The sequence below is a fragment of the Ascaphus truei genome, chromosome 16 (genome assembly GCF_040206685.1).
Source record: "Ascaphus truei isolate aAscTru1 chromosome 16, aAscTru1.hap1, whole genome shotgun sequence".
Taxonomy (NCBI): Eukaryota; Metazoa; Chordata; class Amphibia; order Anura; family Ascaphidae; genus Ascaphus; species Ascaphus truei.
The window spans coordinates 20,829,761-20,848,061 of NC_134498.1; the positions used below are offsets into that span (position 1 = coordinate 20,829,761).

The 18,301-nt window shown below is 43.8% G+C and overlaps 1 protein-coding gene across 3 annotated transcripts in view; it reads left to right on the top strand.

Annotated features, from left to right (window-relative positions):
• Window positions 1-14,903: 14,903 nt before the first annotated feature.
• Window positions 14,904-18,301, top strand: part of OCRL (OCRL inositol polyphosphate-5-phosphatase) — a 96,737-nt gene continuing 93,339 nt past the window's right edge. For 2 of the 3 annotated variants that reach the window (XM_075572820.1, XM_075572821.1), the window contains exon 1: window positions 14,904-15,021. In XM_075572820.1, the coding sequence (XP_075428935.1) occupies window positions 14,986-15,021 (36 nt within the window). In that variant the 5' untranslated portion in view covers window positions 14,904-14,985. The remainder of the gene's footprint in view (window positions 15,022-18,301) is intronic. The other variant, XM_075572822.1, reaches the window with a different exon arrangement.

Here is an 18,301-nt window from a genome sequence, read left to right on the forward strand (position 1 = left end):
TACTTAACATACAATTTAATCAATAACAATGCTAAAAGAGCATTTAAACATTTTTTTTTATTTAAGACAAGGAGTTATATCAATCGATTCAGTAAACCCAGTGGGAGCCTAGTCTGCAATTTAAAATTCCCAAATTGTTCCCTTTTCAATAATAAGAGATTTCTATCACTTGATCTAACAGTAGCAGACATTAATTAAATCTTATTGTTATTTTCCTTTTCCCTATATACAGTAATCCACATCCACACTGCAATAAATACAAAGTTACATAGTAAATGAGTTTGAAGAAAGTCATACTGTATGTCCATCAAGTTCAACGAGATGATAGATACTTTATCCTATATTAATACTTACAGTATATTGATCCAGAGGAACGCAAACAAAAAACTCCAGTGAAATATCATCTAATGATATCTCATAAGGGGAAAAATAAATTCCTTCCTGACTCCAAATAATCAGATTAATCCCTGGATCAACATCCTTCCCATATTTACTTATTTGGTATATCCCTGCATACCTTTTTTTTTCTTAAAAGATGTCCAACCTTTTTTTGAATACATCTATTACATCTGTCATCACAGTCTTTATGAGTAATTAATTCCAAATTGTAACTGTAGTTACGGTAAAGAACCCTTTCCTTCGTTGCTGGTGAAATGTATTTTCCTCCAACCTTAAGGGATGACCCAGTGTCATTTGTACTGTACTTGGGGTGAATAGTTCTTTTGAAAGCTCCTCTATTGACCCTGAATATATTTGTATATAGTTATCATATCCCCTCTTAGACGCCTCTTTTCTAATGTAAGAAAACCTAAATTAGCTAGCTTCTCCCCATAAGTCAGAGTTTCCATCCCTTTCATTAATTTGGTGGCTCTTCTCTGCACTTTTTTTTGTTCCATATTGTCATTCTTATGGAGTGGTGCCCAAAATTGCACTCCATAATCAAGGTGTGGTCTTACTAATGCTTTGTAAAGGGGCATAATTATGTTTACTTCCCTTCCATCCATTGCCCGTTTAATGCAAGATAAGATTTTGTGTGCCTTTGCAGCTACTGCATGACATTGGGCACTATTGCTAAGCCTGCTGTCTACAAGCACTCCTAGATGCATTGTAAGGAACCCCAACCCTCTGTAATAGTGCGTCTGAGATCAGATGCATTGTGAGGAACACCAACCCTCTCTAATAGGGGGTTTGAGATCAGATGCATTGTAATGAACCCCAACCCTCTCTAATTGCGTGTATGAGATCAGATGCATTGTAATGAACCCCAACCCTCTCTAATAGCTTGTCTGAGATCAGATGCATTGTAAAGAACCCCAACCCTCTCTAATAGCGCGTCTGAGATCAGATTTATTGTAAACTCTTTTGTATTTGGTTAATTTTCAAATTACCTGAAAATTGCAGGGAACCCTTTAGGGATGGATGCCTGGGGAACCCAAGAGTTCATAGGAACCCCTGTTAAAAAACACTGATTTAGCCTATACGAGCTATTGCATAACTCTAAGGATCAACAGCATGCACATAGTTCACTGAGATTATATTTCAAACAGAATAATTTGCATGTATGTATTTAGTGTAAGAGATCTGGTCCGTCCAGCTGTCCCTCAAAATGTTCTTGCCAAGAAGGCATCCATCAGATAATCTACAATAGAAGTACTTTGTCTGCACTTTAAAATGGTTTGGTATGGAGCCCAACTTTCTAAAGTAATTATTATCTTGTATGCTAACTAAACCATCTGTTAGATTATAGTCACTGGTGGGTAATTTCATCATCTGAAACTGAGCAGAGGGACAAATGATTTGGGTTTTGTACCTTTAATTAGTCATTTCCATTTAAGGGCATTGGACCTATTAATGGTAATTAGTGACCATGTTTTGGGGAAAATAACAATTAATATCTATAACTAGTAAAGAATTTAAACAAGCAACATTCTATTTCATCGTGTATAATTTTGAGCATTAGTTCTATAAACATAAAAAAAAGTATCCAAATTGTAACACAGAATCAGCTCAGCCGTGAAGAAGTTATTGAAAGATTGCCTTTAGTTAGTACTCTCAGCACCGACATCTATCTATATCGGGGTAGTCAACTCCAGTCCTCAAGGGCTACCAACAGGTCAGGACTTCATGATATCCCTGATTCAGCACAGGTCTCTCAATCAGTCCCTGCTTCAGCACTGTTGGGTCAATCAGTGTCTCAGTATTCGAATGAGCCACTGATTGAGCCACCTGTGCTGAAGCAGGGATATCCCTAATACCTCACCTTTTTGTGGCCCTTGAGGACTGGAGTTGGCAACCCCTGATCTATCTCAGTGTCTGGTATAGCTCATACACAGAGTGAACCCTGCTCCTACGCGCTTTGTGCACAGACAGATCCATGACATTAACATTCACACAATAGCAGAGTTATCAACTTCCCAAAGACCCAAATGGGAGTTTACTAGGAACAGACTGAACTACCTCAAGTGAGAGTCAATTGCAGTCTACTGGATGGCTGAGGATAAAAATCAGGGCGACGGACTCTAAATCAGTGTGACTCAATGAGATGTGACAGGTCTGCAATAGTATTAACTTGCGTTAGTCCACTCTGGAGGCTTAACCCACTGCTTTATTGTACGGTAACTACGAAATCAATTATACCTATTGGTGTAACCTTTGAATAGTATGAAATTGTGTATTTTTCTCTCTTAAATGGTTACTATTGGATGGTTTCTCATCTGATTTGAGAGAGTAATATATTTTGATTGACTGATTCCTTAATGAATAATTTGGGGCTTATAAGCCTTATACTGTATGTAACATTAACCCCTTGCATCCAGGAGGGGTAATAAGATATACTATCAAATCTGAACATGATCCTTTATTATAATATGTAAACTACACTACCCATAATACAGTTTATTTGAACACAATACATGTACATATTATATTTACCTGTAAAATTACATTTGAATTGAATAGTTTGGAATAATTCTGGGGTGAAAAACTCCAGTCCTCAAGGGCCACCAACAGGCCAAGTTTTCAGGATATCCCTGCTTCAGCACAGATGGCTCAATCAGTGACTCAATGCTGAAGCAGGGATACCCTGAAAACCTGATCTGTTGGTGGCCACCCCTGTACTATATATTACATTTAGCTAGATTTTCAATATATATGTTATTACAGTATTATTTGTATAATGTAACACTTCATATTTTAAATGTATCATATTACAATTATATATTTTATATAACTATAATATATATATTTTCTAATATAATTGTAGATATTTTTACATTTGAATTCTATTATGATGAGACACTATTTCAAAAATATATTTAAAAAAATGTGTTATAGTAATAAAATATTCAAATTATATATTATTTCTAAGCCCTCGGCGGGCTTTAATACTATGATTTATTATATATTTTGTGTAATAGAATACAGAGTACAACATAAATGAATATGGATATAATACAATGACATTATGGGGCCTATTCTACTGTATAAGCTTTCATTTAAAAAATAAAATCTCTGGGCTGTTTATGCCGCCAGTTTATTGAGCATTGCTATCACAGTATTCAGAAAGCCTAGATTACCTGTTATAGCAAAATTCCCAAAACGGGCGAGTAAGGTCCCCCAGTAAGGTCACGCACCAGGCGAGAGGTATATTGCAAACAGGAACGGGTTTATTACTGTACTCTGCAGTTACAGGAACACGGCAGGTTTCTGCCCGATGCAGTACTCTCAACTTTCACTGAAGGATGGTCTCTGGACCATACTACAGGCCAAGGGCACCCGAAGTCGTCCTAACTCTTCCCCACCTCCCCAGCAGAGGCAGAGGTATGGTCCACACTCACTCTCCCCCGGAGGGAAGAGTACAAGGGAAGGCTCCAATCTCAGGCTCCCAGTTGTGTGACCTGCCTTCCCCAGAGGGAAAGTACACTACTAACGTTAGGGCGGCCTGGTCCTTAAGTACAGCCAGGAGGCGGGCACCCCGTTGTCTCAGCTACAACAGGATGTACCACCCCCGCTGTCGCTAAAGTGCAGTACCAAAGGGGAAGGGGAAAACCACATACCAAATACTGGCAACCTAATTGTACCATGGTTTACTGCCAGCCCAAGGGCAGAATAGTAGCCATCAGGTGACCTGGCTACACTTACAATATATACTTGTTTATATTATATTATTGTGACTCTCACCATTCCATGTTTTACATATGACTATCACCGTGTTCAATTAAGTATATATTGAATATTATATAATCTATTCATTTTATGCTTGATTTTCTATTAAATTGTTATTTTTTCTGTTATATTTTATAATTATGGGTTCTTAATCTTATATTGTCTGCACCTCTCACCTACAATGGGCTCTTATATGATTGGTCACAATCTAAATCGTCTGTACCAATCATGGCAGATTTTTTGGCCTATTTAAGACCACCATGTAAGGTGTGACTACATATCCCCTGACAAAGTTCTTTAAAGACGAAACGCATAGGGCCACAGTAGTTTTGTCACCTATCTTATTTGCCTACTTTAACTCCAGGCCTTATTCAAGGAAACTGGGACTATAATTTGCTTTCCTCTGGCTGATCTAACCCACGGAGATACTTCCGGGTACGAGCGGCGTTAACCATGTCATCGCAGAACTATCGCAAGACTTAGCAAGTGAGGAGAGCATCTACAGTACAAGCGTCGGATTGCAAATGGCATCTTCCGTGATCGTGCAAGGGATCCTGCGGCGAATCATTCCAGTATTGCTGTTAAAGATTAGGGTTTTTAATCCTGAAATGCCCGTTTTTATCTGACACTTCGTAAGTAGAATCTGTGTTTGCAGTGCGTGAAACTAACACACAGAGATACCCAGCAAGCTCTCAGAAACCCCCCAAAATTATCACAAAAAAATAATATATATATATATATATATATATATATATATATATATGTCAAAAGGAGTGCTACTGGGCGTGGCTAAATATATAAAACAAGAAACAAAGAAGTCCAGAGCAACATCCAATGTGACAAAAATACACAGTGAAATACCTATAATTCTCCTGAAAAAGGGTAATTTAGTTAACCCTTTGGCCAAAGTGTATATAAGCCTGTGAGCCACTTACAAGGCATGACCACAATATCGCAGGTCCGAACAGTAACTGATTAAAATCCTTATTTACCTCTATGTAATGGATTTTCTGGCCTTCCTGACCCACCCAATCTCACATTGGCCCCTGTGGTCTAACCGGTCCCCATTGCATGGTAGTGTCTGGTGGTGCACCTGTTGGCAACAGGACTCCTGAGTCTCCCGCATGATGTTGTGTGGGGAATGCCAACCCAGACAGGCAGCTGAGGTAGTGTGCTAGAGTCCTACCTACATACAGTGCAGCGCCTCCACCTCATCAGGATCTCGGCGTCCGCCAGGAGATGGTTCTGATGAGGAACTCCTTCTTGGTGCCTTCCTCTGCTGAGTAACTCCACACTCCCACATGAGGGTTTTGATGAATAAGGGCATCTTTATTGTCAGGGTAGGCAGACTGCCCCTCATAGCGCTCAGCCGCTCATTCCTTTGCTGCACTCCATCTGGAAGGTTCCTCCTTCTCCTAATGGAGTTGTTTCCACCTCTCCCCTAAGGGAGATTCACCAGCTTGTCTCTCTGCTTTGAGCTGCACAGACTCACAGCTATTGCATCAGACACTGCAACATTGTTGCAGACCTCCACATGACTCTCCTGAACAGAGTCAGAACACCAACAGCAACTGAACCCTAACTTTAGGCAGTGCTTTGTCTTATATCACCTCCAGAAACAGACACCCTCTGTGTCACTAATCGTGGACACAAAGCATGTTGTCACTTCCTTTGGGACATATGACACCTCACCAGGGTTTGAGGGCAAACCTCCCTGATTGTTACTGGCAACCCTGCATACTTACCAGGATTTTCTGCCAGCATGAAAGAGATATGTACACCAATTTTACACATGGCTACATTTATAATTAGAGGCAGGATGGTCCTGGCATTGAACCTGATGCAACCAGCTGCATGAAAAGAAAACCTGCTTACTTGGAAAGTGGGGTGGGGCGAGCTTTAAACGCTGTGTGGGGGGAGCCACTAACCTCCAAAACAGCTGAGGCCAGCTGGACAAAGTAAACAAACACACAGATACCCAGCAAGCTCTCAGGAACCCCCCAAATTACCACACAAAAAAAAAAATAATAATAATATATATATATATCAAAAGGAGTGCTACTGGGGATGGCTAATTGTATAAAACAAGAGAGTGTGAAACTAAATATACTTACTTCACCATATTGGCTATCATTCTCATTTTTAGGTCATACCCGGCCCTGGATCCCATTGATTGGACTTTTTCATAGTACAGTATCCAGTGTTTATTAGTTTAAACATTGTTTGCGGTGGTTTGTGCCTTTTGTTGTTTTTTTTCTCACACACAATACAATACAATACATACATAATGTCTGTTCTCCAATTGTATCCTGCATAACCTGTACACCTGAAGCTTAGTATTAGAATAAATAATAATTGGAAACTACATACAAAGAATCTGTATTTTCTAACAAGGATAATTTATTTTCAGTTTCATTTGAGGTTGACATTTGAGGTTGACTCAAGAGGAGAAAGCAACCCCACCTGGAAGGCAGGGTCTCCATTAGACGTTCAGGCAGGACTGGCTTGGGGGGCAAAGAGGGAAGTAGTATGTTTAGTGGCTGTGTGTGTAAATATATATATATAAGAGCTGTATATATGTGCCTATATATATATATATATATATATATATAGGCACATATATACAGCTCTTCATGCTCCAGGACGTAAGGACACGCCTCTTCTGAGTGCCCTGGGTCCGCGCACTTCATTTTTCCGTTGCGTGTCGCTGCGCAGCTGGACTTCAGCAAAATATTACAACTTTTGATTCACCTTTTTTCTTCCAGAATCAGTATCTCATGTAGGTCACCGTCTGTATTCGTTTTTCTGCATCAGCGTAGCTTCGCATAAACACTTTCACACGTTCCTGCATATACTCCAATCACCTCTGGTAGTCTGATGCTTCCAGAATCAGTACTGCTTGTGGGTCACCGTCTGTAGCAATCTTGCTTTGTTGCTTTATCCAGCGCAGTGATCCTCGTCTTTCTGCCTGGATTTATGGCTCTTTATTCTGGTGACATCTGCATGCATTTCTTCTGCCGACCTCTGGAGACGCTACATCCAATTTCTTACACCATATGTGATGGTGCGGTCTCTAGGCGAGGGCAGTTAGACGCATATACAAAAGGGTTACGCTTAACTGGATAGGTTTATTAACCACAAAACAGCAACCAAACAATAGGGTTACTGCCCCTTTAAGGCAAAACACTAAATCATAAACACCTACTCCTTTCAGGAGACTAACTACACTTTGTTGTGGCCCTTTCTAACGACGCTGGCCAACTAACCTGGTTCCCAGCCCAAAACATATGAAACAGTATTAAGAAAGTTTTATCTGACATTGTTGCTGGTTCGGCGTCTCCGATTTCTCCAGGGCAGACTTTGCGGTCATGCTGCTCCCAGTAAGTCTTTTTGCCCTTCTCTGGTACAGGCTTCTCTGCTGGGTGAGGCTGTGGGATCCTCACGGTTTCCAGGCAAAATCTTCTGGTCAGCCAGCCTGGATCCCTGCAGGCAGGAGCCCTGTCTGTGATCCTCCTAACAGACCCCAAACAGGGACACTGACAGCCTGTTCTGTTCTGACTGACATGTTAAATCTTTCAGTGGTGATATTGGATACCGAGGCTTGAGCCTCATTACTCCAAGTTCTCTTGTTGAGTGTATTGTCGCACACTTTAGAAAGCTTCTTGATCTGTGTTACTTGCCACAGTTGAGTTGGTTTCACAGGGTCAGCGCTGTGATGGGTCGTGGGTAGCGGTCAAATGGGTTTGCAGAGATCGCAGCAAGTTTCTTGATCAGCGGATTTGAGTTCTGGTCCAGTTCCTTGTAGAATTTCTCGTTGAGCTTCTTTAGATGTTCGTCCAACATCTCGATGCCCAGCTCCCTGTGAAGGTCCGCAATTCTTGTAGGAAGTGGTGCGTTGGACGCAGTCCGCAGCGCCTTGTTCTGTAATTTTTGATGAGATGATCTGAGCCGTTGGTGGCAGCCACTCCACACCGGGGAGGCGTATGTCATTGTGGGTCTAATGATCGCCTTGATCACGTTGACTTTGCTCTGGATAGGCATGGTCCTTGTCTTCAGCAGGGGGTACAGTGCTGCCAGCTTGGCTGTTGCCTTCTGTTGAGTCTTCTCAATGTGGTTTCTCCAACTTAACTTGCTATCTAGGATTACCCCTAGGTAAGAGCTATTTGGCTCCCATATGATAGCCTCTCCGTTGAGGCTGATTGGCGGGTGTGTCTTGATCTTCTTTTTTGAAAACAGTGTAGCTGTGGTCTTGCTGGAGTTCAGTCCTTCTTGCCAGTCGCTGTACCATGTTGATAGCATGTCTAGTGCTTTCTGGATGTTCTTAGCTACTTCTTTCTCGCTGAAGGACTGGGAGATGACTGCCACATCATCTGTGTAGAGTGGCAGTTGAGTCTTGTGGAGGTCTGCAGGGACGTCATTCATGAAGAGTTTGACACTGATAGCAGCTATTTCCTGTTTTTTATACCTGTTCACTTAAGAGTTTCACACACCCTCAAGCATGAAACCTGACACCAGTGCAGCTTGGAAAGGGAGTTAACCTATTTCCTCCCTTACAAGGTCATTTTCTTGATGTTACCAGTCTTGAAGCAGGTGACTTCTGACTTAAGGGCACCAACAGCCAGGTTATATACTCATTAGCATTATGACATCAGGTGACCTCATTGCATACACCCCCACTTTGTGTTGCCATGATATGGACATGTGGGTTTGGCATGTAAGTGGCAATTAGGACCTTGGGTAATGTCCCAAATCCAACTTTGGAGATGCCTTAATATGGACATTTAGGTGTGGCAAGGCGTAGCCCAAAGGCATGGCACTTCACTATTGCTCATATATTAAATGTCTGTTTCTGACATAATTTTTTTCCTTTTCTTTAATGTTATTGCAGTGGGGCTTAACTCCAGTCCTCAAGACCCCCGACAGGACACATTTTAAGGTATCCCAGCTTCAGCACATGTGGTGCAGTTAAAACCTGAACCCCTGATTGAGCCACCTGTGCTGAAGCTGGGATATCCTGTAAACCTGACCTTTTGGGGGGGTCTTGAGGACTGTGGAGTTGAGCACCCATGTTTATCCACCCAGATTCTATCTAACAGCAAGCAGACGAACCAAGAAAGATTTGCTAGCCTGTCTTTAAAGTCTGAACAAATCTTTTGCTAGATCTGCACATTGTTACTACATCACCCAATCTGTTCTCTTTCACCGCTGACTTCTGTTACGATAATATCATGAGATATTAAATATTTTAAGCAATCTGGTACTGCAGGGGTTAATGTGGCTACACGTGTTGATTGGTGAATGGTGCTCACAAGCACATATATGCTCTATATTCTTTTGAAATAAACTTCAATTAATGTCCAGAGTATTTTCTGAAGTGTCCATAATAACTTAACAAACACAGTGGGGCTTATGCAGAGAGGATCGTGATTTACTGGGAAAACGGCAATAAAATAGCCACAGATTTGGCATAAATTATGGCCGTATGCAGAAAGTGCCGTTACCTTCTTTTAGCAGATGGTAGTCAAATTGCCAAGTTTTTCTGGCGACCTGGAACACGCCATATTATAGGGCAGAATGGCGCGTTCCAGCGCTTCGGTCCTTCTGGAATTGCACGCTATATTAGCATGGCGAGTTCCAGGTTCTCGCCACGTGTTTGGCGACTTTTACACTTCAGAAAACTGTTTTGGCGGATTTTAAAAATCGTGCCATTTTCCCGGGAGTAAAATGTTTTCTGGCGAGTTTTTTGGCCAGAAGATGGCGCAATTTCCATTTCGATCCTCTCTGCATAAGCCCCAGTATTAGACAGCACCCAAAACTCTGTATAAAGTGAAATAATAGGTGCAAAACGGGAACAAGGAGGACCCTGATTCCTCCCAAATAATCAATAAACCACAAATGTTCCCAGCACTCAAATGGAAAGAACAGATAATAAATGGATCGCCAAAAGTAAGTATTTAATGGTACACGAATGATGCAAAAAATGGTCAAACAAGGACCAAAAACAGAAAGCACTATGGGGGTCATGTACTAAGCTCCGTTAAGTCGTTTTTAAAGCGCAAAGTGCTCTTAGAACGTGATGTTGCGCTGAACACGATGCACTAAGCAACGCAAACAGGCATTTTGCGCTCTAAAACTGACTTTTCAGGAATTTTTTCTAAGTCCAACTTTGCTTGTTCGTTACCCTGTTTGCGTTAAATTCTGCCCTTAAGCGGGATGCACTGAGCAACGCAACCTTAGCGTACGCAAAAGTTGTGTTCAACAGAACACGTCAGCTCAAGGTAGATGCAAAAAAAGCTGGATTTAGAAAAAATTATTGCTTTACATTTTTGATTGCGCAACACCCATACAACAGGCCGGCGGGTGTCCCCGGCTGACCCCGCGGGAGTCCCGGGGTACCCGCAGGCCTGCGGTACCAATGTTGCGCCTCCAAAAATAATAAACAATATTTATAACTAAATACACCCCCCTAACACATACAATACAGTAATGGGCAAAATTACTATTATCCACATATGGATAATAATGCATTTGCCCATTTTAAATACATATAACTTTCAATAAATACCGTAAAAACATATTACACTTACCTTTTACAGGCACCCACGATGAAGGCCGTCTTCATCCTCATCTTCATCCTGCCCATGTCCCTCAGGTGCTGTAAAACATACACAAGAATAAAAATAGCCAATGTAGTGTCCCTTAACCCCTTAATCACCTTAGCGGTTATTAACCGCTACAGTCATTAAGGGGTTAACCCACCCTCACCCACCACTCGGGAGGCCTACATACCCTCCCCCACTACCCCCCCACCCCGTGAGGCCTAACCACCCTCAGCCACTACCCAGTCGGGAGACCTACCCACATACCCTTGGGACCATACTTTGTACTAATTTTTTCCTCTATTGCACCTGATATATAATTATTTGAAGTAATAGGAGAGCAGAATTAAATGCATGTTTTTCACCCCTGTTCTAGCCCATTAATCTTGCCTACAAAGTCATAAAAGGTGGTTAGGGAAGTGGCAAGAATTATATCAGTTAACAGCGGTGGCAACAGTTCTATAGCCACCCCCGGAGGCAGAAAAAGTAATAATCACATTTCTGAGCAGTAGTGGCAAGCTTTTTTCAACAGTACATTGTAGAGTCCTCTTTAGATAGTTTTGCATTGTAAAGAACCCCAACCCTCGGAGGGGAGAGAAATACATGCGAGACAGAGCGGGGGGAGGGAGAACTGAGTGAGTGGGGTTATTGGACGGGGAGGGGAGGGGGTGAATGAGGAAGAGAGGGAGTGAGACGGAGAGGAGAGATATACATGGGAAGAGGGGTGGAAATAGAGGGGGCTCACGAGTTTTGAAATAGGGGGACTCGCAAGACTGCAAACACAGGGGGTGGGGAGGGGGGGGGGCTAGCCTGGTCGTAACTCTAGTCCTGGGCACCGGTAATCTGTCTGCAGCCCTTGTCACCGGTAGGGTCCCTGGTCCACTTGACTCCACAGTTTTTTACCGCCCCCCCAAATTTTGTCTCTCTAGGTGACCTAGTTTGCCTAGTGGTTAGACCGGCCCTGCCGGGTAGTGTAAGGCCGAGTCCATAGAAGGACAGGCCGCGCTGAGGCGTGCGGATGCTCAGCGCTGAGCCCCTGCATCCTCAGTGAGGATGCCTTGAGAGGGGGCTCACGTGAGCCTCCGCAGGCGTGCTCAGGCTTTGGAGTTTTCAGCCGAGCGCCAAGCTGTTTTTCAGCGCGCTGTCGGCTGAAAACATCCAATCAGCCTGAAGCAGCGTCAACGTCACGGCGCCGTGACGTTGACGTCAGTGCGTCGCGGGCGGTTGGCCCAGCGACGTCACTGCCCCGCCTCCAACCACCTCCCCCCCCGGCTCCCTTTGCGCACTCTGGCTCGTCTGCAAGTCCGTTGAATCGCGCTGACTTAAGCAGGCGAGCCTCAGCGTTAGCGCGCCTCCGCTCTCCTGAAGCCTCTATGGCCCCGGCCTAAGATGGAAAACACTGCTTTCGTACAGACTGAAAACACAGCAGCACATATTGGGGCATAACCTGTATGTATCAATGAACAAGTGGTGCAGTTCTGGGGCAAAAGAATTTCTCCAGATGTAGCCTGTGTTATTGCGCCAGCGGGTACTATAGAACGCTGGCCTCACCCATTTATCGAACATGGCTAACGCAGGCACAAAAGGGTCTGCTCCCGCTGGCAAGTTGTGTGTGTCCGGCTGCAACCTGCCACCGGGAGCATTAACCGCGGCTACATCTGTATCAAAGCAAACAGACATAGATGTATAGGAATGTTTTCCTTGATACATCTGCTGAGGTTTACTGCCCCAGAAATGTACCACTTTTTCCTTATTACGTGTGTCCCTATGGGTTCAAGCGAAAATAAAGGGCTCTAAACAGAGCCTGAAATAACATCACAACAATTACATCACAACGGCCGCCCGATGTGTCCGCACTCGTTGCGGCCTTTCCTCGGGGGGCTGGGATTTGAATGACTGATTCATGTAATATTCTTTAAGAAACAAAGAAAGTGTTCCCAGCACTCAAAGAGAAAAATACGTGAAAACGACAGTAGATGGTATGCAAAAAAAGACATTTTACTATCAAAAATAAATACAGATCTGGCAAACACTATGCAATGGACAATGATGCTAAATTCTAGTCTATACAGTCAAACCGCAAATGGTATCCAGATAACATACTGCGTGTAATAGGCACGTATTGCAGGATTTCCTCAGCTTTTTCACTTGGATACATTTGTGACATTGTGGCTGAAACATTACTAGTAGATTGTTGCGCACATTGCAGGGTTATTTCAGCTTTGTCATTTGCTTTTTTTAAAGCTGCAGTCGAAGCAATATCCTGCATGTTTTTTTATTTAATAAATCAGTTCTGGAGTAAGGAAAAAATACTTTTAGCATTTTCTGTTTAAAAAACAACAACTTTGAAAGACCAATTTTCTTGTATTCTATTTTTAAAAGCATGCTTGTTGCTATAGCAACCATTTACATTCCCCATATTTAAAGATGTCGCCAAACTTTGCCGATCAATAGACGGAGAACGAATTGACCGGCAGCTATGCAGTTCTTATGGTAAGTAGAGATTGCCCACATGAAACTACAGTATTGAAGTAAAAAAAAAAAAAAAATACGGGAGCTTGAACTGCAGCTTTAAGGGGGTTCTTGCTCTATAGGGGTACGGGAAGTACCAGGATCATTTTGGTGTCTGGGAACAGGCCAGAAGGGGCTAGGAGCCCCGAAACGTTACGTTGCCCTCCTTATTCCCGTTTTATCCCCCTCCCCTCCTTGTTTTCCCTTACCTCTCTTCCTTCCTTTTTTGCCTATTACACGCAGTATGTTATCTGGATACCATTTGCGGTTTGACTGTATAGACTAGAATAGCATCATTGTCCATTGCATATTGTTTGAGAGATCTGTATTTATTTTTGATAGTAAAATGTCTTTTTTTTTTACATACAATCTAGTGTCGTTTTCACATATTTTTCTCTTTGAGTGATGGGAACACTTTCTTTGTTTCTTATTGTTAATATAGAGGGAAACAGGGTCCCTCTTTTGTTCCCGTGCACTACACTAACATTTATTAAGTAATTATTTCTATTGGGGTGCTGTTAATACCATATACTTTCCATGTAATATTCTTTGTTTAACTCACTTTACTGTTTGATTAAACGTGTGGAGTGGAAAGTGCTTCTTGTTTTTTAAATGTTTATTTTTTTTTCTTCCTGGGACCATCTGCGCTGCCCACCCTCCTCTGTAAGGCTGCTGCCAGGGTGCTGCTGAGCGTGCAGGCGCTCATGCACGGCGGCGCAAGCAAGTGGCAAATTCAAATTTGCTTGCTTGGCAAGCAGCTGAGGCTGCGGCCACGCTGGCGCTGACAGTGCTCATGCTTGGAGAGCAGTGATGTCACCAGCTCTCCAAGCATGAGCAACAGGTGTCCGCGCTATTTCGCAAAGCACGCGCGGGGGGGGGGGGGGGGGGCGTTGTAGGCAAGCTGAGCGTGGTTCAAAGTCAGTTTTTTTGGGTGAGCGTGTGTGCGCGCGCACCGCGTGAGCTGGGACGTCTAAATTTAAATTGCTAGAAGTAACCTCGCCAAGCACCGCGAGGTCAGCGGCAGCGTGGCCGCAGCCTAAGAGCCGCGCATGCTCAGGCGCTTGCTCACACTGGCCACACACATAGCCACAATGTTTTTCATCGCGGCCAGCGAATATGACAAAGAATTAAATTATGTATCATACAACGACCTTATATTTCAGTATAATGTCATTGTAACACACACACACACAAAATGACACGCAGTGATACACACACACACACACACACAACAGTGACACACACACACAGTGATACACACACAGTGATACATGCACAGTGATACACATACACACAGTAATACACACAGATACACACACACACACACACACACACAGTGATACACACACATACAGTGACACACACACAATGGCACACAAACACACAGTGACACACACAATGAAACACACACAGTGATACACACAATGAAACACACACAGTGATACACACACACACACACACACACACACACACACACACACACACACACACACACACACACACACACACACACACACACACACACCTCTTGCTCTCTCCCCTCCCTGCACCCGCCAGCAGATGGCAGCAACAGCAGCGAGCCTTTCGCCTCTGCGCGCGAGATGACGTCGCCGGTCGGCAGCAGCGGCGCGCGTGCGTCAAGACGTCACTGGCCGGTGACGTGCAGCCGGCGGTGGCGGGGCCCGGGGCGCGGCGTTATCCACCGGCAGCAATGGAGAGGCCGAGACATCACGCCGGCGGGGTCTCAGTATCCTTTGACGGAGGTGGGGTGTAGGGAACGAGCGAGATACGGGGAGGGGAGGAGCGGATACCCTGGGGGTGATGGGGTGGGGACCCTGTAAGTGTGTGTGAGACCCTGTAAGTGTGTGTGAGACCCTGTAAGTGTGTGTGAGACCCTGTAAGTGTGTGTGAGACCCTGTAAGTGTGTGTGAGACCCTGTAAGTGTGTGTGAGACCGTGTGTGTGTGTGTGTGTGAGACCGTGTGTGTGTGTGTGTGTGAGACCGTGTGTGTGTGTGTGTGTGAGACCGTGTGTGTGTGTGTGTGTGTGTGTGTGTGTGTGTGTGCCCCTGTAAGTGTGTGTGAGACCCTGTAAGTGTGTGTGAGACCCTGTACGTTACACAGGGGATATGGGAAGGGGCCCTACAAGAGAGAGGGAGACGAGAGCAAAGATGTAGGGAGACTTTAATGAGGGAGAATCTGTGGGTGATACACATGGGACCCCTCCCACCACCCCCCGGGATCAGAGGCGTTGTAGGGTGTCTAAGATCAGATGCATGGTAAATTCTTCTGTATTTTGGTACAGTTTTCAAATGACATGAAAATTGCAGGGAGGCCCCGGGAGCCCAATGAATTCTAGGAACCCCTGTTGAAAAACACTGGTCTATGTAAAGAACGATTGCCTGCTTGTGTATATTAGGGCATGTGTTTGTGATTTTCTACTAACCAGTCCAAGCACACATCTGACATTGTGGATTTCTGTTATGGGAAATGAGTTAAGTAGAAATGTTACGGGAAACAATTTTTCTAGTAGCTGTGAGCTCAGCTTCATTATTCAGTTGTTCAAGGATATAAATATATTCGGCGTGCACGTTAGGCTGAGTCCATACAGCCTTCGCCGGCGCGGAGGCGTGCGCATCTGTGACGTGAAGCGGGTGCGTTTCCGTACATGCTAGATGCGCCGTTGGGGGGGCGTCAGTGATGTCATGGAGCTGGTTCGCCCTCATTGGGCAAACCGCTCACGTGACCTGCCCTTCGCGCCGAGAACGTAGTTTCAACTGATTCCTCGCGCAACGCGCGCCCCCATCATGTTGCGCACGGTCTATGGGCACTATCAATGCCTTAAGGCAATGTGATCGTGCTGCGCGCGGACGCCTCCGCACAGGCTGCGGCAGCATGGACTCAGTCTTAGGAGAAATTACCCACGTACCAGGGCTTTTGCAGAACAGTCCTTGTTTGGCTTGCTTATCCTGAAATATGCTCAATATTAAAATGAACTTTCTCATGAAATCTTTGAATATGCAGTTAGTCTTTGTGCTATAAGCCTTGGTACAGTATGCAATCATTATTATGTATAGCAAGAGGCCCAGCAGATGCCATGATACTCAGTGTCCATGTTTTCAAAGTGTCCATTTATGTGAGAGATATATTCCGTAGCGCAGTACAATGGGGTTGGAGGAAGAAAACGATAAAATAACATACATCGTTACAGTAGCTAAGGAGGACCCTGTCCCAAGGAGCTTACAATCTATAAGGAAGGGTAAGTGGAAACATAGAGTACAGGGGGATGAGAAGGTTAGTGTTTCGAATTGTAACAGAGCAGCTGTAACATCAGCAAACGTATGATACCCTCTGGCTTCCGCCTTCGGGGCGATGCAGATGTACTGTAGAAACCTGAAACCTTCAGCACATAAACACAACTGGTAAGGGATTCATTGGTGTACCATATAATTTACCACTTCCTATACTGAGCAAATCTGATTTTTGTTTGAATACAGTATGTTTAATATTTTTAATGACGGAATAGTTCATCACAGCTGGACTTACTATTCAATACAGCCAATTACGCACTCTATTTACAGTAAGGCACGGTTACGGTATAGAAATAATAATTTCTGCCTATAATTATGTTTACGTGTTCATTTTCCCCTACAAATTATAAATCTGTATTGTTAAGTGAAGTTAGGAAGCTGGATTTTGTTATTTTGACCTTTTTTGTTTCATTGTGTAAAATCCCAAAGAAGGCTAAATAGACTTCCTGGTCTGGAGTTAAAGCTTTTGTTGGAATTAGTTGGCATATTACATGTTTCACTTGGGCTTCGTCCATAGTGCAGGCTACGACGCAAGCTACGTAGCTCGTGCCGAAACAAACATTAGGGCGGCAATGTAGTAATGCATAGTGCAAATGCGCTACAGGGAGAGCGGCGCTTCGCAATACAAACAAGTTTGTTTTGCCAGCACGAGGAGGAGCGCGGAAGCTAGCGTGTTCTTCTATGGACAAAGCCTTACTGCTCAACAATCCATTTCCACTTAGGACACAAATATAAAATTGATGGGTTAAATCAGAGTAATTTAGGCCTCTGTTAAAAAAATAAATATGTACATATTGTTACATATTTTATCCATGTAGAAACATAGAATTTGAGAATAATAATTGTAGGAACAGCACCAAAAATGGGTTGTAGTAATGTTTTCTGGATAAGTGTTGTATTTGAACATTCTCATTTTGTCATTTGAAATAACCAAGGGGTGCTCAACTCCAGTCCTCAAGACTCTTTAACAGGTCAGGTTTTCAGGATATCCCTGTTTCAGCACAGGTGGCTCAATCAGTAGCTCAGTCACTGATTGAGTCACCTGTGCTGATTCGGGAATATCCTGAACACCTGACCTGTTGGTGGCCTTGGAGGACTGGAGTTGGCCATTCCTGCTCTACAGCACAGGAATCTACTATAGACAAGATTTCTTTATAGTGAAACCCAGTCCCTTATGGCAATACTATAAAGCTGCTATTTACTTGGTTGGGGTTTTAAAGCAGCAGTCCCACCTGGATGGTAACCAACGGTTCCCCAGAGATAAATTGTGCTAATTTTTGCTCCGGGCCCCCGTGTCCATGAGAAGCTTCACGGTGAAGGTAGCACAATTCTCTCCAGGGGAAATAAAATGCTACATCTCCTGCGTCCCCTGGGTCAATAGGAAACCGCAGTGTCATCTGTTGGCCCATGTGATGCCGGGGTTTTAAATACCAGGAATTACTGGTGCTACCTCCACCGTTCAGTGTCTTGGGATCTAGGGGTTTCCCAGGGGTGAAATAAATGTGGTTTTGCTCTTGTGGTGGGTCCTACATCCAAACCAGGTAGTAAAGCAAAAAAGGGGGGCGGCAGCTGCTTTAACCCTCCGCGTGCCCTATGATGCAGCCACAACACCATGGGGTCTGGCACGCCAGGGGTACCCTGACAGTGGCTACGTCGTGGGTTTTAAGCTTGTTTAATAGGGGATACTGTGATCTGGCCAGAGTAGGACTCCCGTCTCT